At 51.0% G+C, this 18,934-nt stretch overlaps 4 protein-coding genes and 1 non-coding gene across 7 annotated transcripts; 2 read left to right on the top strand and 3 right to left on the bottom strand.

The window, feature by feature from the left end:
- Positions 1-342: 342 nt before the first annotated feature.
- Positions 343-1,576, bottom strand: LOC113246920 (ubiquinol-cytochrome-c reductase complex assembly factor 3). 2 transcript variants are annotated; one of them, XM_026487661.4, is made up of 3 exons: positions 1,382-1,576; positions 1,150-1,289; positions 343-1,066 (listed from the first exon to the last, which is right to left on the bottom strand). In XM_026487661.4, exons 1-3 carry the CDS (start codon positions 1,499-1,501, stop codon positions 994-996), a joined length of 333 nt encoding a protein of 110 aa, XP_026343446.1. In that variant the 5' UTR covers positions 1,502-1,576; the 3' UTR covers positions 343-993. The 2 variants fall into 2 exon arrangements, with proteins under 2 accessions (XP_026343446.1, XP_026343447.1); XM_026487662.4 differs by having other exon boundaries at positions 343-1,289.
- A 4,596-nt stretch (positions 1,577-6,172) lies between these two features.
- On the bottom strand, positions 6,173-8,101 carry CSKMT (citrate synthase lysine methyltransferase). Of its 2 annotated transcripts, none has more exons than XM_026487810.4 (4): positions 7,617-8,101; positions 7,239-7,330; positions 7,010-7,161; positions 6,173-6,846 (listed from the first exon to the last, which is right to left on the bottom strand). In XM_026487810.4, exons 3-4 carry the CDS (start codon positions 7,074-7,076, stop codon positions 6,191-6,193), a joined length of 723 nt encoding a protein of 240 aa, XP_026343595.1. In that variant the 5' UTR covers positions 7,077-7,161; positions 7,239-7,330; positions 7,617-8,101; the 3' UTR covers positions 6,173-6,190. The 2 variants fall into 2 exon arrangements, with proteins under 2 accessions (XP_026343595.1, XP_026343594.1); XM_026487809.4 differs by having other exon boundaries at positions 7,010-7,142.
- On the bottom strand, positions 7,407-7,555 carry LOC113247015 (small nucleolar RNA SNORA57). The gene has a single exon (XR_003313128.1). It is a non-coding gene; the product is annotated as a small nucleolar RNA SNORA57 (small nucleolar RNA).
- On the top strand, positions 7,718-11,157 carry CUNH11orf98 (chromosome unknown C11orf98 homolog). The gene is made up of 4 exons (XM_026487811.4): positions 7,718-7,824; positions 7,972-8,096; positions 10,314-10,411; positions 10,495-11,157. Exons 1-4 carry the CDS (start codon positions 7,786-7,788, stop codon positions 10,602-10,604), a joined length of 372 nt encoding a protein of 123 aa, XP_026343596.2. The 5' UTR covers positions 7,718-7,785; the 3' UTR covers positions 10,605-11,157.
- Positions 11,158-14,202: 3,045 nt separating this feature from the next.
- On the top strand, positions 14,203-18,801 carry INTS5 (integrator complex subunit 5). The gene is made up of 2 exons (XM_026487732.4): positions 14,203-14,346; positions 15,652-18,801. The coding sequence occupies exons 1-2, from the start codon at positions 14,267-14,269 to the stop codon at positions 18,629-18,631; spliced, it is 3,060 nt and encodes a 1,019-aa protein (XP_026343517.1). The 5' UTR covers positions 14,203-14,266; the 3' UTR covers positions 18,632-18,801.
- The last annotated feature ends 133 nt before the right edge of the window (positions 18,802-18,934 follow it).

The following is an 18,934-nucleotide window of genomic DNA, read 5'->3' as shown; positions in this document are numbered from 1 at the left end:
ATCTTTTTTTTTTAATTAAAGATTTTATTTGTCAGAGAACACAAGCAAGGGGAGCGACAGGCAGAGGGAGAAGCAGTCTCCTTGCTGAGCAAGGAGGCCAATGAGGGACTCAATCCAGGACCCCAGGATTATGAACTGAGCAGAAGGCAGGACACTTAACAGACTGAGCCACCCAGGCATCCCTCAAATAAATCTTAAAAAAAAAAGAAAACAGACACCAGGGAGTGAATTGGTTGACTTGGATGTGGGGTGTGACCCAAATGCCAGCTTTATCTTTCCTTCAGTGGCATCTGCAAGAGATCCCATGACTGGATTCAGAGATTGTGAACTACCACCTTGAAATCCTTGGAAGGGGAACGCCCCTCTTTATTTATTGAAAGGCAGCTCTGTGCCAAGCAATGCACTTTACATTTCCAAGTTAATGTTTTTACAACAACCTTCAAGATAATTATCACCTTTTATGGAACAGGACTGAGGCTCAGACAGGTTTTGTAATATGCAGGACTTTAATCAAGATGTCTGACTCAAAGCACGCGCCTTTCACTCCTAGCAAATTGGCCTCCAACGGTTCAGTAGCCCCAGTAAAGCATCATGGCACATGCTAAATGCTAGCAGCCCCTCTCCAACCTCAAAGGACAGGAAACCCAAAATGCCCTCCATGGGCATCTACTGCTACAAGATTTTCCAGGACAGTTTTGATTTCGAGAATGTCGCCAGGTTATCACCTAAAGTACACGCAAACAGACCACATGACCTGACTTGTGTTTTGAAGATGTGGTCGTTGCAGGGCAGGTGGGAGCCACAGTCATCCGCGTCCACCGCACGGGCCCGCAGAACACTCAAAACACAGGCGTCAGACCACAGGGCTCAGTAACTGGACCGAAGAACGAGATTTATTGGTTCCTTCAGTTCGCCACATCCGACGCCCCGGCCCGCGACGTAGGACGTGAGAGCGCAGTCAGGGCAGCGTTTGGGGGCGGACGAGGGACATGCTCACCCCGCAGCGGCTCCCAGGGCGTCAGGGAGGCCTGGGCGCGGCATCCCGGGTCCGGACTCCCTGCCGGGCCTAGGGAGGAGAAAGGCCGCGTCGGACTTCTGCGCGGGAGCAAGGTCCCAGCGCCCACGAGGAAGGTCGGGGCTCACGCTGACCTCCCCCCGCCGCCGACCATCCAGTTCTTCCTCCAGGCCACGTTCTCCTGCGTGGCCGCTGCCTCCTGCAGAGTGGCCAGCACTAACTCTTTGGTCCTGGCCGCCTCGTCCCTGCGCCGCGGGTCCTGCTCGGGCATCTCCTGCGGGCAGGAAGGGAGGTTCGCAGTCCTGACCCCCCAGCCCGGGGCTCTCCGCCCGCCCAACCCCACCTCGCACCACCAATTACTCCCACCTTCAGCATCGCCTGTTTCTGCTGCTCTCCCGGGGTCACCAGGACAAAGAGCGCGGAGCCCACGCCAGCCCCCGCGCCCAGAAGGGCACCCACGAGCAGCGCTTTGCGCAAGCCCTCCATGGCCGACCGCGCTACCGGCGAGGCGCCCTCTGGAGCCTCCCGCCCCCTAGGAAGCCAGCCACGCCGTCTCACCGCCCCCCGCGCGGGCTAGAGCGGCCCGCAGAGGCAACCATAGAGAAGGGGCCGGGCTAGAGAGGGCCTGATCGGCCAAACGCTCCCAATCTGGAGCGCCTGGGTCTTAAAACACTGGGCTTAGCGGGGGAGGTTGAGCGCGTCCCGAAGCGTTGGCATCGAAGGGCCGAGCACCAGACCCATTGTCACGAAATTCAAAGTGGGATTGCTAAGGGGAGCGTGCGTGTCAGAGTGGCTGTCGGCCTGGTTGCTGTGGGTTTTGCAGTTGTCCAGATCCGAAAGTTCCTGATCGATGCAGCGCGCTAGGACTGTGCTCTGTAGTTTCCTACAATGATTTGTGCATTTTCAGTACAGCACATACATCCAGATGCTTACACACATCAGTCGGCTGACCCCCTCCAAATTCCCTCAATTTATGAACAAAAACTCAAAGCCAAGTGTACTGGGTGAGGAAAAAGATTATGGGTGAGGAAAAAGATTATATATATGTATGAGTGTGTGTGTGTGTATATATATATAATTTGTAATATATGTATATATGTATATAAGTAATATACGTATATTATATGTAATATATATTACATATATAATAACCATACATTTTATATATTATTACATACATAATAAATTACATATTATTACATACATGTAATAATAATTACATATATTATATATATTATATATATCTTTATTTACTTCCTTTTTTAAAATTTTATTTTTAAGTAACCTCCACACCCAATGTGGGGCTCGAACTCACCACCCAGAGATCATAAGTTGCAGGTACCACTGATGGAGCCAGCCAGGCACCCCTGTTTAACTTGTTAAAAGTACATTTGTTGGGGGCGTCTGGGTGGTTCAGTCAGTTAAGCATCTGCCTTTGGCTCAGGACATGATCTCAGGGTCCTGGAATAGAGTCCCACATCGGGCTCACTGCTCAGCTGGGGTCAGCTTCTCCCTCTCCCTCTGCCTCTCCCCCACTGCTCGTGCTGTATCTCTCAAATAAGTAAATAAAATCTTTTTTAAAAAGGAGTAAATTTGTTGTTTTCTCATCATGGTATACCCTTGTATTCCCCCACCCCCCAACCAATGAAAACTCTGAATTTGGAGTAACATACTGAATTCTGGTTTGCAGAAGAAAGCACCCTTTAGTTGGGTGACTCTGGACAAGTCGTTTAAGTTCTTTGTGCCCTGGTTTCTTTTTTTTTTTTTTTTAAGATTTTATTTATTTATTTGACAGAAAGAGACAGCCAGCGAGAGAGGGAACACAAGCAGGGGGAGTGGGAGAGGAAGAAGCAGGCTCATAGCAGAGGAGCCCGATGTGGGGCTCGATCCTATAATGCCGGGATCACGCCCTGAGCCGAAGGCAGACGCTTAACCGCTGTGCCACCCAGGCGCCCCTGTGCCCTGGTTTCTGCAACAGAAAATAGGGCTAATGACAGTATCTATCTCATAGTTCTAGGATAATCAAATGAGTTTATATATAAAGCATTTAAAACCGTTCCTGGCAAACTGTTAACACCATATAAATATTCGTTAAATAAGATACAAAGAAATATGGCAAATCAGGAGACCCAGTGAGCTAAGGAATCAGGAAATTCCAAATTTGTTAGCAAAGCTCTTCACTCACAGGGCTTTAATCCAGATGCCCTTGTTCACTCCTATCCCTCCTGCCTTTCCCAGGCTCACCCAGGCAGTGAGGAGACACAAAGCTCCTATTCCACCTCTTGGGATTTTCCCCTCCCCTGGAAGGCCCATAATCTCCTAGCTTGTCATTCTCTTCTCAGAAGTGATTAAGGGGCCAGGCTCCAAAGATTAAAGAAGCAGTCTGTGGAGTGTACTGAGCTGGGTACTCCACTTTGAGTTCAACCACTCTGTACTCCAAGACTTAGCACCCATGGCCCTTGTGCCCGGGAGCAGTGAGGGTGGGCCTTGGCCTAGAGATAGCCCAGGCTCCTCCCAGCACCCAGAAAGTCCTAGGCTGACCAACCCTCTGTGGATGGACAGAGGAGAAATTGTCAGGGTCGAAGGTCACCAGGATGCTCAGGTTAGTACTTCCCCACCCTGTGTCCGGCTGCTGGCTCATCCTCCAACCTGGTCCATGCGCCCTGCTGTCCCCATTCAGGTTGTCTCCCAAAAGACCCGCCTGCCCTCCATTGTGGTGGAAGCCTCAGAGGTGAGCGAAGACAGCGGGGAGCTTGGCTGGCCACAGGAAGAGCTGCTGCTGCTCACTGATGAGGAAGAGGAGGCCGAGGTCTTCTTCCAGGACCAAAGTGAAGAGCCAGGTGAGGGAAGCGGCTGCTTCAGTGGGGTCGTTGTGACCTGGATATTCTGGGCAGGACTGAGATGGAAAACTCAGTTGTGTCCCCTGCGCCAAGGAGTATAGGTACACAGTAGGTGCTTAATAAATGTAGTGGAAAAAAACGTATGGGTGGAGAGAAAAGTCAAGGTGTCTAGCAAAGTAGAACTTTAGAGGGAAGTTCTGAGGTCAGATGGGTGATGCCTTTTAATTATTTTTAATGTTTTAAAATATTCACATTGTTTGGGGCGCCTGGGTGGCTCAGTTGGTGAAGTGTCTGCCTTCAGCTCAGGTCATGATCCCAGGGTCCTGGGACTGAGCCCTGCATCGGGCTCCTTGCTCAGCGGGGAGCCTGCTTCTCCCCTGCCTGCTGCTCCCCCTGCTTGTGCTTGCTCTCTCCCTCTCTCTCTGTCAAATAAATAACTAAAATCTTTTTTTTTTTTTTAAGATTTTATTTATTTATGTGACAGACAGACAGCAAGAGAGGGAACACAGCAGGGGGAGTGGGAGAGGAAGAAGCAGGCTCACAGCGGAGGAGCCCGATGTGGGACTCGATCCCGGAACACCGGGATCACGCCCCGAGCCGAAGGCAGACGCTTTAACGACTGCGCTACCCAGGCGCCCCTAAATAACTAAAATCTTAAAAATATATATATTCACAGTTTGTTGTGGGGGAAAAAAGGTAATAAAATTATCCCAAATCAACTACCCAGAGATAAGTTACATTTTGGATGCCTTTTCTTCCAGAGTTTTCCCCATGTCTGATACTGTTCTAGAAGCTTATTTATTAGCATTTACAGTGCTTTTATCTCATGATTTCCAAAACCCAATGAGGGAGATCCCTTCATCCTTGTGAGGAAACAGGCTGTAAAATTAGCCTTTAAAAAATTTTTTTATTTTTAATTTTTTTAATCTACTTAACAGAGAGAGCGCACAAGCAGGGGGGATGGCAGAGGGAGGAGAGGGAGAAGCAGATTCCCCGCTGAGCAGGGAGCCTGATGCAGGGCCGGGCCCAGGACCCTGGGATCACACCCCGAGCCAGATGCTTAACCTACTGAGGCACCCAGGCACCCCTGAAATTAGCCTCTAATTTTTTTTTTAAGGTTTTATTTATTTGAGAGGGAGAGAGCACAAGCAGGGGGAATGGCAGGCAGAGGGAGAGGGAGAAGCAGACTCCCTGCTGAGCAAGGAGCCTGATGCCGGGCTCGATCTTAGGACCCTGGGATCACGACCTGACCCAAAGGCAGACACTTAACTGACTGAGCCACCCAGGCGCCCCTGAAATTAGCCTCTTAATTATAATTGCTGTATTACTTTTGTAATAAGAAAAAATACACAAATTTGTTTCATCTTTTTGGAAGTCAATAATAGATCAGGAATATTTTTCATTCTTAATGGGCTCTTCAACTCCTCTCTCCCCCAGGCTGGACTTGGAGCCCACTGGACCCCAGATCTCCCTTAAGAACCTTTAACCCAGAACTCGGCTGGGGGCAGGAACAGGGAGAACAAGAGGTCTCCTGGCTTCCTGGGGACACAGAATATCAGGAGGCCTCCAACCCCTGTCCTCTCTGGAACCCAGCAGCAGGCTCCCGTGTTTGTAGAAGCTGTTTTGTGGAATATTCGCATCTCCTGCCTCCCAGGAGCTTTGAGGGTAAGTATCGTTCTGTCTCCTGCAATATTTCCGTGGTTTGTTATGAGGCCCATCTATCAGTTCTTTCAGTCTTCCCCTTTTACAGGTGAGGACAAGAGGCTTAGAGGTGAGGCTGCTGGCTCACACAAGTCAGTCAATACTGGGATTTGGATTAAGAACTCCTCTATTAAAAACTCCTCTATTAAAAACTCCTCTAACAGGGGCACCTGGGTGGCTCAGTCGGTCAAGCACCCGACTCTTGGGCCCTGATTTGGGCTCCGCGCTGGGCATGGAGACGGCCTAGGATTCTCCCTCTGCCCCTCCCACCTGCTCTCTCTCTCTCAAAATAAATCTAAAAACAAACAAAACTCCTGTGTTTTTAGGAGTTCCAGTTCGTTGGGGCTGGGGAAGGAGCCACTGCACCTTCTCTATTTAGCATCCCTCTTGTGCCTGCCATTGCTAAATGCTCCACGTTTCACCATCATATGTAATCCCCTAATTCCGGATATTATTCCTACCCTGCTGCCAGTGCATGAACCGGGGCTCGGAACATTCAATACTCTGTGCACTGAGCTAGTAAATGTGGAGGCCAGGCCTCAAATCCTCACTTCCCAGCTATCTTACAAAGTTGAAAAGCTATATCCAACGCTCTCCTCACCCAACAGAAAAATTCAGGTCAAGACTGAAGTCTTTAATGAGAGCCTTGAACCAAGTAAGCAAAGTAGGTGATGCCCTTGAAAGGGCCTAGCTCCTGCACAGTCACAGTCCAGCCTGGGGACCCTTGCTCCAGGCAGGGCAGCCGCACATCAGGGTCCTCGTCTGAGAACTGAATCAGGGTCCCCTGGGGGCTTAGGACCCTGAGGCACTCAGACAGAAGCTGGTAAGCCCCGGGGCCACCACCCCGGGCAACAGCATCCCAGGTGCCCTTATCCAGCACTAGCTGGAAGGACCCCGAGGAAGCCACTGGCTCCAGGTTCTGGGCATCAGCCTGCATGAAGTGGAGCCGGGAGGCAGGGTGCCCAGGGAACAGGGGTGTTTGGCCTTCGCCACCTTCCAGAAGACTCTTCATGTGGGCCACAGCCACAGGAGAGAAGTCCACCCCCAGCACATGCACGGGACGTGGGCACTTGGTGTAGAGGCCCGTACACAGGCTGGAGGTCCCACAGCCCACGTCCAATACCCGCAGTGGGCAGGCAGCCCGTGCCTCCTGCAGCAGCGGCAGGAGCAACCCCTGGGCTTCCTCGTACCCAAAGAACCAGTCGAACGTGGGGACGCTGCCCAGACGGGTATCGGCATGGAGCTTATCCCAGAGGCTACGGTCGGCCAGGCAGCTACTAGCCAGGGAGCCTGTGGACACGAGCGCAGTACATAGGTCACCCAGCGCCCATGTTACATCAAATATGCTGCAGAAACGTTGCAATATACCCTGGGGTTTGAAGAATCACAATTTCAGGGACTAGACTCCCAGGTCACTAAGAACCCTCCCTCCCACTCTGTCCACCTTCCCTACCCGCCAAAGCGCGGCACGCCCCAGCAGCCAGGGTCACCACGTGGAGGGTTCGGCGTAGCGCGGCCATCTGGAGATCCCTTCAAAGTCGGCCAGAGAACGTTCCGCGAAATGTCGCCCGCACTCCCGCAGGAGCCTGAGGTCCAAGAGAAAAGCTGCAAATTCCGCTTTGTGGAATAAGGCGTACAGCCTCCCTAACAACAACCTCGGAAAAAAGAACGCGGACACACACCTACTAGGGTACGAACGGCCTTTATTGTTTGCAACGGGCAGTGAAAGGGGAGGGAACACTACAGCTCCGGCTCCAGGGGCGGTTCCAAAGACCTGAAATCAAAGCGGAAGGCGTGAGCACAACAGGGAGGAGCCTGCAGAACCTTGGTTCCGCCACGCTTCTCAGAGCCCTTGTCCCGGCGCTTGAGGATAGAACCGGCGGACTGGAAGCCGCGGGCACCGAAGACATGACGCCGAGGGGGCCGGAGCCCTTTCCCTCTGCCTCCGTACATTACGGGGACCGGGACCGCACGCCCGACCCCCGCCAAGAAAAGGAGGGTGCGCAGGCCTCGTCCAGAACCCCCAACCCAGCAACCGGTTCCGCAATCACAAGACGTACCTCTTACGTCGCCGTCCTCCAAAAGACCGGTACCGCGGCCGAGCGCATTTATAAAGCCTCAGGACCCGCCTCCGAGCTGCGATTGGCTCGCGGAGGATGAGGGGCGGGGCCGACGCTGACGCAGAGCAGAGCCAAAACGCGGTCGCAAAGCCAGGTTCGCTGCGCCGCCATGGGGGCTCCTGGCGGAAAGATCAACCGACCCCGAACGGTGACTGTGTGGGAGCCCCGACTTTGTTTCCCCAAGAGTCCTGGAGCCCTTTAATCTCGCCAGAGATGGGATCTATGGGCTGGAGTCGCCGGGTGTGGGGTCCTGGGTCACGGGTTTCCGTCTGATTAGCATCTTCCTCCCCATTAGGAGCTGAAGAAGAAGCTGTTCAAGCGACGGCGGGTGTTGAACCGGCAGAGGCGACTGAAGCACCGGGTGATCGGGGCTGTGATAGACGAAGGGCTGATCACGCGGCACCACCTGAAGAAGCGGGCGTGAGTGCCAGACCTTCTTTGCTTTGCTCCTCCCCACCGAGTCCTCTTTCCCCTTCCTGCCGAGCTCCACCGCAAGTATGCCCCTTGCTTTCCGTGTGCACTGACGTTTATATAAGCAGCGTTTGTGAGCTGTGCTTGTGCCTGCACTCCGCTAGCTAGCCTGTCACAGGACCGGTAGTTCACAACCTCTATGGGTCTTGGACCCCACTAAGAACGTAAGACCTGTCGACTCACCCACCTCCCCAAGTAACATTGTACGTCCACATAGATTTTTATAAATAAATTTAAAGCATACATGGGACGCCTGGGTGGCTCAGTCAGTTAAGGGTTTGCCTTCAGCTCAGGTCACGATCCCAGCGTCCTGGGATCGAGTCCTGCATCGGGCTCCTTGCTCAGCGGGAGCCTGCTTCTCCCTCTGCCTGCAACTCCCCCTGCTTGTGCTCTTTCTGACAAATAAATAAGATCTTAAAAAAAAAATCACATAAATAAGTGTGCACGTACTTGATGAATTTTCACAAAAGTACCTGTGGGATTTTGCATATAGGTCTCAAGGACCCCACCCCCTGCCTTGGGAAAGAGTTCCCATCCCATTCTTTCATTGATTTCTTCATTGTAAATATTTACAGTTTTGTAGTATAATAAATCCATTTGGTCTTTGTCCCTGGTTCCAGGCACAGAGCTTCTAAAACCCCTGCAATTTCCTGAGTGATAGAGTGTCTGTTACGGCCTTTTTGTGCCCTTTTTGAGCACACCTAGGTTTATGCTAATCACAACTTAAGGTGGGCCTGGTCTCCAGAAAAACCAGGTGATGAGAGGGTTGGGAATTTAAACACCACCTACCTGGGAAGATTAAGCTCTATAAACACTCTTGAATAATAAGAGATTTGATGAGCTTCCTGGTTAGTGAACAGGTGGAGGTGCTGGGAAATTGGAGAGAGTAGGCAGATTCCGTCACTGTTCCCCGGACCTTACCCTATGTGTCTCCTTCATTTGGCTGTTCCTGAATTGCCTTTTACCATAAATAAGTAAATGCAAGTAAATGTTTCCCTGAGTTCTGTGACTGTTCTAGCAAATTACTGAGTCTGGGAAGGAGATCGTTAAGAACCTTGATTTATAGCTGGTCATTCAGAAGTACACCATCTGAAGTGGGGGGCAGTCTTGTGAGACTGAGCCCTCAGCCTGTGGGATCTGATGCTATCTCCAGGTAGATGGTGTCAGAACTGAGTTAAATTTGTAGGATTCTCAGTCGGTGTCCACTGAATTTGAGAAAGCCTTGATGTGGGACAACCCCACACCTTTCTGGTGTCAGAAGTATTGAAAATAGGGGTATCTGGCTGGCTCAGTTGGTAGAGCATGTGACTCTTTTTATTTTATTTTATTTTATTTTATTTTATTTTATTTTATTTTATTTAAGATCTTATTTATTGGGGTGCCTGAGTGGCTTAGTCAGTTAAGCTCAGTTTGGCTCAGGTCATGATCCCAGTGTCCTGGGATCGGGTCCTGCGTTGGGTTCCCTGCTTCCTCTGCCTGTTGCTCCCTGTTTGTGTGTGCTCTCTCTCTCTCTGTGTCAAATAAATAAAAAAATATATATATAAAAAAAACATGACCTGAGCAGAAGGTAGACACTTAGCTGACTGAGCCACCCAGGCGACACGAGCATGTGACTCTTGATTTCAGGGTCGTAAGTTCAAGTCCCATGTTGGGTGAGGAGCCTCCTTAAAAAATAAAAGTATTGAAAATAGAGGAGAGGAGAAAAGTAGCTTTCCTCTACAAGTTTCTGCCATATACCAAATTTTAACATTTAATGGTAAGTACTTTATATATGTACGGGGGTAGTATTAAGTATGTTAATGGCTAAGTGTTGGAGAGATAGAACTCACTACCTCAGAGCCCAGATTTTCAAAGTCTTTTTACTTTTTTTTTTTTGAAAGATTTTATTTATTTATTTGACAGAGATAGAGACAGCTAGTGAGAGAGGGAACACAAGCAGGGGGAGTGGGAGAGGAAGAAGCAGGCTCATAGCCGAGGAGCCTGATGTGGGGCTCGATCCCAGAACGCCGGGATCACACCCTGAGCCGAAGGCAGACGCTTAACGACTGAGCCACCCAGGCGCCCCCAAAGTCTTTTTACTTGACTCCAAAGACCTTTTCAATAGTCAGAACCATCGTACATTGTTTAAGGTTAACCTGGGTATCTTTGCTCCTACCAACCCTTCAGGTCCAGTGCACGTGCCAACATTACTCTCTCTGGGAAGAAGCGCAGAAAGCTCCTTCAGCAGATCCGGCTGGCCCAGAAAGAGAAGGCAGCCATGGAAGGTGAGACTGGGGCACAGAGGTGGGTAAGGGGGCAGCCTGGATTTGTTGGGGTTCTTTAATACTTCCGCTTTCCTTTTGCTCAGTGGAAGCCCCCACAAGGCCAGCCAGGACTAGTGAACCACAGCCCAAGCGGCAAAAGAAGACAAAAGCCCCCCAGGATGTAGACATGGAGGACCTTGAAGATGAGAGCTGAATCTCTCACCCCTTCCATCAGAAGATTCTCAGCTGGAGCCAGAAGGATTCTGGTTGTTTCAGAGGACTTTGGAAAAAGCATTGCCCCTTTTCATTCTCCTCAGATGGCCTAGTGACCTGTCCCAGAGGGATGTGTTGAGAGAAAGAGGACAGAGAAGAAAGACTGGAGAATGGGGCTCCCTCGCAGTCCGCTCCACTTGTAATAAAGCCCTAGAGTTCTCACTGAGCGGCGTGTGATTTAATGTGGGAATGGAAATGGGCATTCTTTACTGACTGAGCCAGCCAGGCACCCCAGGATTGTATTTTTAGTAAACTGAAAACTGAGCATTTTTTTTCCCGTTTAACATCCAGAACTTCTGTTGGAAGCCAGGGCTGGGGTGTTTAATTAAAGTGAAAAGCTGCCTGTACAGAGGTGTGTTCAACAGAGGAAAAGCATATTCTCTCTGTCCTGTTTAATCAGGCTTCCTGGAAGAGGGAGGGTTTGGGCCCTGTGTTGCACCTCCCATCCCAGCTTTATTTTGAATTTCAAACCTTCAATAAAGTTAAGAAATTAGTACAATGAACCTTTATATATGCACTCAGATTTACCAATTTTTAACATTTTCCTACACGTGTTCTTTCTCTATGCACTTGCAAATATGTATGTCTGTGTGTTTTTGTCTTTGCTGACTTATCTGAAAGTCAGTTGCAGATGAGATTTTACCCCTAAGAACATTCTATATAGCCAAAATACTATTGTCACCCCTAACACATTTAACATTGGCTAATATTGAGTTTTTCATATCCGAATTTCCTTAGTTCCAATAATCTTTTTTTTTTTTTAAGACTTTATTTTTAAGTAATCTCTACACCCAACCTAGGACTCAAATTCACAACCTGAGATCAAGAGTCACACATTCCACCGACTGAGCCTGCCAGGTGCCCCCAGAAAAGACATTTTAATATTTTGGTATGCCCGTTTTTCATAATTTTGTTGTACCCCCGTGTCTAAGGTGGAAGGAGCTTGCTGTGTTCAAAGAAGAGTTTCTGTATCTGGCATTATGCTAAGTCTTTTAATAAGTGATCTCAAGTGATCTTTGCAAAACATCTGTGAGATAGGAGACATCATACCCATTTTTACAGATGAGGAAATTGGCTTCAACTTACCTGGTTCAAAAGCCTCCTTTTTCAGATCGAAAGCGGAGGCTCTGCGATGGGAAGTGTTGGGTTCCAGTTTGAGGCAGTGTTAGGAGCAGAAATTGTCTCATACTACTGTTCTAGAACAGATTTTCCGGGTAAGTAGTACATACACTCTGTAAGTGTATTTAAACTTACAAAATGTAAGAACAAAAAAAGAACCATAGGAAGTCATTTAGCTTTTAAAACACAATCACTTCAAAAGTGTTGTTGGGAAACAGACCTCCGTGCTTCAGAGCCAAAATACAGCAGGAAGACAAGAGTCTGGGATAAAGAGGAAAATTGGCGCCTGTAGCAAGCTATGGCCATCAAAAACCGTAAGCCCACCGGGAGGAAGGGGCTCAGAGGAAGGGGTCGGGGAGGTTTATAGGTAAATATAGGGTCTAGCTGGTTTCTGCAGGGCTTGTGTAGATGCTGCCAGTCTCCTTAGTCCTTTCCAGAGTGGTACCAGGTGACTGAAACAAAAGGCTAAAAAAGGAGAAGAAGTTTGCGGGAGAGGAAAAAGGTCACTTTAAAATCGAGCTTCGCTGAAGGATTAGCGCAGCCATCTTGATTTTTGTTCAATTCTATGTTTTTAAGTGGTTTCAAAAGTATCTTCAGAAACTGCCATCTGGTATTATGCTAACTCACACTTCCACTGAGAGCAGTAAGCCTTCTGGCCTCAGAACCGATTCTCCTTTTCATTTATTCAACCAACTATTAAGAGCCGACTACGTACCAGGCAAACACTATTGTAGGGAATGAGGATATAGCCTTCAACAAAATAGGTGTCAGAGAGCTTATTTTCTGGAGTTTATTCAACAAATATAATAAAAATAGCGAATGCTTATATAGTGCTTACTTAACCATTGCAGGCGCTAAGTCCTATACAGTGAATGATGTGGGGAACAAAGGCTAGAGAAATATAGAAAAAAATTAAACTTCCTTACAACTTACAGCCCATTGACGAGTACTCGAGACAGGCAGAGTGACCTTCCTCCAAGAAGTCAACTGCTTCAATGTTAATCCTTTGCTAGAGGCAAAAGGCAACCTTTGTTTGACATTAGCCGGACCTTCAGGATCCTCTAAGTCTTCTTTCACAAACGAAAATCCTTTTGGAAACCTCTTTCATCTCTATCACCCCCCACCCCAAGATACATGTTAGCAATCATCCTCCAAGCATACGAGCCAATGATCTACATCTGAAGGGTCTCATGACTAAAGTTTTACTAGACAGTAGTAAATGAGCCCTCAAGGTCCTGGAAACCTTAGAGACTTACAGTCTCCCTGACCCCCTCCCAACTTAAAAGCATATAATCAGTCACTCCTCACAACCCCAGTGCAGCTCTTTCTGCCCACGGGTCCTGTCCCTGTGCTTTAATAAAACCATCTTTTTTGCACAGAAGACATCTCAAGAATTCTTTCTTGACCGTTCGCTCCCAGACCCCAACATTTCACATCAGTGAACATATTCCCTTGTTTCAATTTTCACAACAAACCCTATGAGGTAGTTGTACTATTATCATCCTCATTGGAGAAGAGGAAATAGGCATACAGGGGGTAAGTAGAGTACACAGCCAGTAAGTGGAATAGCTGGAACTTGATCTAGATAGACTGGCAGTTGTGGGGGCTCTTCAAGAGGTGCATATGAGCTCCTCATATAGTTACCACACTCTCTCTCTGCAAGCGAGAGCAGGGGTCCTGAGTTGGCAGGTTGGGGAGAGAGCAAAGCCTAAACAATGAAGACTAACAGACGGACAGAAGTACCAGCCGATAACTGGGAGAACACCTCCAGCCCAGCCAGCCCAATTTATTTTGGGCTTCCTCTCCTTCCCTTTATTTCCTTTTCCTCTCTTAGGAGTTTTCCCTCCCTCCCTCCTTTCTCATTCTCTCTCTTCCTCCCTCTCTCTCTCAGGCTCCCCACCACCGCGCAGCCCAGTGCGGGGCTTGAATTCACCGCCCTGAGATAGAGACCTGAGCTGACATCCAGGCTCCAGGCTTAACCAACTGAGCCTTCCTGGTGCCCCTCCCTCCTTTCCGTCTTTTTTCCGCTTTTCCCATCCTTCTCTTCTTTAACTGCTTTTCCATGGTCACTGTTCGTTTCTTGTTTGTTAATTTATTTAATATCGTCACTATTTATTGATTAAAATGTTTCCTAGTGCTTCATTTTTTAAAACCTCGTGAGTTGAACACTTTGCATTTTTGGCTTTCGGCAAAATAATTAAATCCAACTGTGAATAGACGCAGCTAGCTTTAGTTTGTGTCTTAAACGCCCTTTGGCGGGGGGGAAAGGTTTCATTGAGGCCGGGGCGGCTTCTCGCTGTCACCGTCTCAGCCCCGTTCTGGGATCCCGATGCGGCCCGGAACCAATGTTATGAGGGTCCCGGACGTCGCCGGACGGGTTTTCCTGAGAAGCCTAGCCGCTGGTTCCTTTCGGGTTTCCCGTCAGCGCGCATGCGCTGCCTGCGCTTCGCCGCTCCCGCCTCGGGCTCGGGCTAGGGCTCCGGGATGTCCGCGTTGTGCGACCCTCCCGGGGCCCCAGGGCCTCCCGGGCCTGCCCCGGCCACCCACGGTCCCGCGCCGCTCAGGTAGTCAGAGCCCCTGGTATCTTCCCCCATCGCGCGGCCCTGCGCCGATCCCCAGCCTTCTCGGCAGAAACCCGGATCCTACCTCGAGAACTCGCGTCAGGGTTCTCAGAGATTCCTGGTCGGGTCTTCCCAGAACTCAGGGACTGCCTCACCAAAACTCTGGGCTCCAGTGCCCGCACTCCTAAGATCTCGGTCCTGCCTCCTCCTAACCCCCAACGCTTAGTTACCCCAGATCCCGGCCTTGTTCTCCCAAGAGTTGGGGATATCAGAACTCTTGGGAACCCAGCTGTCCTGCCCCTTTAAGACCCGAGAGAACCCAGGGTCCCCTGACTTCATGGAGACTCCCTGGGAACCCAGGCCCGGAAACCCACAAAATGCTTCCCTCTAGCCTTTGCCTTGCCCTCCAACTAAGCTACTTTCCCTCACCTTAGGGTGGTTGATTTGTTTATTTATTTAAGGAATCAGAGAGGGCACAGTCGGAGCCCTATCAGCCCCTAGAGGATGCGGTCTTCTTTGGCAGAAAAGGCAGTAAGAGGAAGGGGACTTTGCCACTTCCCATAACACTGGCTTCTGAATGCCTAAGACTGAAGCCATATGTTTTGGGAGGGGAAGAGTTGAAAGGCAGGCATTACCTTGTCTCTATTCTGGACACTGTGATTCCTAGGCACACCGAGGATGCCTGGAAGGTGGTTGTTGATGTGGAGTTCAAGGGGTGGGTGGTTAGGATGCTTGCAGAATATGGGGAAAAACAGGTACTAAGAGGCCTTTATGAGGGACAAGTTGAGTTTAGGATTCTCTTTAAGAGCATAATCCTGGGTGCTTGTGTTTTGGAGGGAGGGTAGTCAAGCTGGAAAGGTGTTTTTAAAAGCAGATATTGTAGCCACACAAGATATATTTACTCAATTCAACAAATACTTATGGAGTACTTCCTGTATACCAGGCACCTCATAGAACGAGATTCAGTGTTGAAGAGCATTGAAATGTTTACTACCCTTTTGGGGCTTATAGTCTGATCACTTAACGTTGATTTCCTTATCTGTAAAATGGGATCATACCTTAATTGGGCTGTTGTCTGGATTGAATTAATACCTAACATTGATATTATTGTTATTATTGAAAGAAAAATATTTATTGGGTGATTAGTGTGAACTTGATATGGTGCTTAAGTGTTTCATGTACATTATCTTAAGGAGGGAAGTACAGTTACCCTTATTTTACATGGAAAGAAACCAAAGCTCACAGGGGGAATGTAATGTGCCTAACATCTCCCAACGCTCTAAGTCTGCTTCTCTTGCTTCCTTTCAGTGCTCAAGAGCTGTCCCAGGAAATCAAGGCTTTTCTGACTGGCGTGGACCCTATTCTGGGCCATCAACTCTCGGCCCGGGAACATGCTCGCTGTGGTCTTCTCCTGCTCCGCTCTTTGCCACCTGCTCGGGCTGCCGTGCTTGACCACTTGCGAGGTGTCTTTGATGAGAGTGTCCGGGCCCACCTGGCTGCCCTGGATGAAAGCCCCGTGGCTGGCCCCCCTCACCTCCGTCCACCCCCACCCTCCCATGTCCCTGCTGGGGGACCTGGTCTAGAAGATGTGGTGCAGGAAGTACAGCAGGTGCTGTCTGAGTTTATCCGGGCCAACCCAAAGGCCTGGGCACCTGTGATTAGTGCATGGTCTATTGACCTCATGGGGCAACTGAGCAGCACATACTCGGGCCAGCACCAGCGTGTGCCCCATGCCACTGGCTCTCTCAACGAATTGCTGCAGCTATGGATGGGCTGTCGGGCCACCCGCACGTTAATGGACATCTATGTTCAGTGTCTCTCAGCTCTCATTGGTAGTTGCCCAGATGCCTGCGTGGATGCCTTGCTGGATACCTCTGTCCAGCATTCCCCACACTTCGACTGGGTTGTGGCCCATATTGGCTCCTCTTTTCCTGGCACTATCATCTCCCGAGTTCTCTCCTGTGGCCTTAAGGATTTCTGTGTTCACGGTGGGGCTGGAGGTGGAGCTGGTGGCAGTGGTGGAAGTTCTTCTCAAAACCCCTCTATTGACCCCTTTCCTGGATCTCCTGCTATCCCTGGGGAGAAACGGGTGCCCAAGATTGCCTCAGTTGTAGGCATCCTAGGGCACCTGGCCTCCCGCCATGGAGACAGCATCCGCCGGGAGCTTCTGCGAATGTTCCATGATAGTCTGGCAGGGGGCTCTGGGGGCCGGAGCGGGGACCCGTCCCTTCAGGCCACAGTTCCCTTCCTGCTGCAGCTGGCAGTCATGTCACCAGCTTTGCTGGGCACAGTCTCTGGAGAGTTGGTGGATTGCCTTAAGCCCCCAGCTGTGCTGAGTCAGCTGCAGCAACACCTGCAGGGATTCCCACGAGAGGAGCTGGACAACATGCTGAATCTGGCTGTGCACCTGGTGAGCCAGGCCTCGGGGGCAGGTGCCTACCGCCTGTTGCAGTTCCTGGTGGACACAGCTATGCCTGCCTCAGTCATTACCACCCAAGGCCTGGCTGTGCCGGACACTGTGCGTGAGGCCTGTGACCGGCTGATCCAGCTACTGCTGCTGCACCTGCAAAAACTGGTTCATCACCGGGGAGGGTCTCCTGGGGAAGGGGTGCTGGGCCCGCCCCCACCCCCCCGCCCTGTGCCCTTTCTAGATGCGCTAAGAAACCATGTTGGAGAGCTGTGTGGAGAGACCTTACGATTGGAACGGAAGCGCTTCCTCTGGCAACACCAGCTCTTGGGCCTGCTCTCTGTCTATACTCGGCCTAGCTGTGGACCTGAGGCCTTGGGCCATCTCCTGAGCCGGGCCCGAAGCCCTGAAGAGTTGAGTCTGGCCACCCAATTATATGCAGGGCTGGTGGTCAGTCTCTCTGGCCTCCTGCCTCTGGCTTTCCGAAGCTGCCTGGCTCGGGTGCACGCAGGGACTCTGCAGCCTCCCTTCACTGCCCGGTTCCTGCGCAACTTGGCACTGCTAGTGGGGTGGGAACAGCAGGGTGGTGAGGGCCCTGCAGCCCTAGGGGCCCGGTTTGGGGAGTCTGCATCAGCCCATTTGTCTGACCTGGCTCCTCTTCTGCTACATCCTGAGGAGGAAGTAGCTGAAGCTGCTGCCTCCCTCCTGGCCATTTGTCCCTTTCCTCAAGAAGCCCTGTCCCCCTCCCAACTCCTGGGACTTGTGAGAGCTGGAGTACATCGCTTCTTTGCCTCTCTGAGGCTGCATGGCCCCCCAGGTGTGGCTTCGGCCTCTCAGCTTCTTACCCGCCTCTCTCAGACCTCCCCAGCTGGGCTCAAGGCTGTCTTGCAGCTGCTAGTTGAGGGAGCCCTACATCGGGGCAACGCAGAACTGTTTGGAGGGGAAGTGGATAGGGACAATGAGACTCTTTCAGTTGTTTCAGCTCCTTTGGCTTCTGCCTCCCTGTTGGACACAAACCGACGGCACACGGCAGCTGTGCCAGGGCCTGGAGGGATTTGGTCAGTTTTCCACGCTGGAGTCATCGGTCGTGGCCTAAAACCACCCAAGTTCGTCCAGTCGCGCAATCAGCAGGAAGTGATCTATAACACCCAGAGCCTCCTCAGCCTCCTGGTGCACTGCTGCAGTGCTCCTGGGGGTACTGAATGTGGGGGCTGCTGGGGGGCTCCCACCCTGAGCCCCGAGGCAGCCAAAGCGGTGGCAGTGACCTTGGTGGAGAGTGTGTGTCCTGATGCAGCTGGTGCTGAGCTAGCCTGGCCCCCTGAGGAGCACGCCCGCGCCACCGTGGAGCGGGATCTCCGCATTGGCCGGCGCTTCCGGGAACAGCCCCTGCTCTTTGAGCTGTTAAAGCTGGTAGCGGCTGCTCCTCCAGCCCTATGCTACTGTTCCGTGCTCTTGCGGGGGCTACTAGCCGCCCTTCTGGGTCATTGGGAAGCCTCTCGCCACCCTGATACAGCTCACTCTCCCTGGCACCTGGAGGCATCCTGCACCCTGGTAGCTGTCATGGCAGAGGGAAGCCTCCTGCCACCAGCCCTGGGTAATATGCACGAGGTATTTAGCCAACTGGCACCTTTTGAAGTGCGTCTGCTGCTGCTCAGTGTCTGGGGCTTTCTCCGGGAGCATGGGCCATTGCCCCAGAAGTTCATCTTCCAGTCAGAGCGTGGCCGCTTCATCCGGGACTTCTCCAGGGAGGGTGGAGGTGAGGGTGGACCCCATCTCGCTGTGCTGCACAGTGTCCTCCACCGCAACATTGACCGCCTGGGCCTTTTCTCTGGCCGTTTCCAGGCGCCTTCACCGTCCACTCTCCTTCGGCAGGGGACATAGCTTTTTCCAAGCTTCGGAAGCCAAGGGAGGTTGAGCAGTGAGAGAGATAGGGAGCTAAGGTGCTGCAGAAAGGTGGAGGTTTCTCTTCTAAAACCTTGGCCTAAAGAGCGCTGTCACTTTTTTCCTCCCCCACCTTTTTTTTCTAAATAAAATTTGCCGAGTTGAGAAAAGCAGAGTCCAGCGCCTCTGTCTGATGCTTAGAGCTGGCAAAGTCGGACAGCGCCTGGCTCTGGACAACCCCGCCCCCGCCCTCAGGCCACGCCCCTGGCCCCGCCTGCCGCCGGCATTTATTGTGCGCGCTCT

The sequence above is a fragment of the Ursus arctos genome, unplaced genomic scaffold, assembly GCF_023065955.2.
Source record: "Ursus arctos isolate Adak ecotype North America unplaced genomic scaffold, UrsArc2.0 scaffold_23, whole genome shotgun sequence".
NCBI lineage: Eukaryota > Metazoa > Chordata > Mammalia > Carnivora > Ursidae > Ursus > Ursus arctos.
The sequence above is the reverse complement of the archived record's forward strand: the minus strand, read 5'-3'. Positions and strand labels throughout refer to the sequence as shown.

What these genes read in the sequence shown, in the direction of transcription:
- LOC113246920 (XM_026487661.4), bottom strand. Translation starts at nt 1,501, where the DNA reads ATGGAGGGCTTGCGCAAAGCGCTGCTCGTGGGTGCCCTTCTGGGCGCG. An exon ending in AGAAACAGGCGATGCTGAAG is followed by an intron (nt 1,290 to 1,381) that starts GTGGGAGTAATT and finishes TCCTGCCCGCAG; the next exon opens with GAGATGCCCGAGCAGGACCC. An exon ending in ATGGTCGGCGGCGGGGGGAG is followed by an intron (nt 1,067 to 1,149) that starts GTCAGCGTGAGC and finishes TCTCCTCCCTAG; the next exon opens with GCCCGGCAGGGAGTCCGGAC.
- INTS5 (XM_026487732.4), top strand. Translation starts at nt 14,267, where the DNA reads ATGTCCGCGTTGTGCGACCCTCCCGGGGCCCCAGGGCCTCCCGGGCCT. An exon ending in CACGGTCCCGCGCCGCTCAG is followed by an intron (nt 14,347 to 15,651) that starts GTAGTCAGAGCC and finishes GCTTCCTTTCAG; the next exon opens with TGCTCAAGAGCTGTCCCAGG.
- CUNH11orf98 (XM_026487811.4), top strand. Translation starts at nt 7,786, where the DNA reads ATGGGGGCTCCTGGCGGAAAGATCAACCGACCCCGAACG. An exon ending in CACCACCTGAAGAAGCGGGC is followed by an intron (nt 8,097 to 10,313) that starts GTGAGTGCCAGA and finishes CCAACCCTTCAG; the next exon opens with GTCCAGTGCACGTGCCAACA. An exon ending in AGAGAAGGCAGCCATGGAAG is followed by an intron (nt 10,412 to 10,494) that starts GTGAGACTGGGG and finishes CCTTTTGCTCAG; the next exon opens with TGGAAGCCCCCACAAGGCCA.
- CSKMT (XM_026487810.4), bottom strand. Translation starts at nt 7,076, where the DNA reads ATGGCCGCGCTACGCCGAACCCTCCACGTGGTGACCCTGGCTGCTGGG. An exon ending in GGCGTGCCGCGCTTTGGCGG is followed by an intron (nt 6,847 to 7,009) that starts GTAGGGAAGGTG and finishes TCGTGTCCACAG; the next exon opens with GCTCCCTGGCTAGTAGCTGC.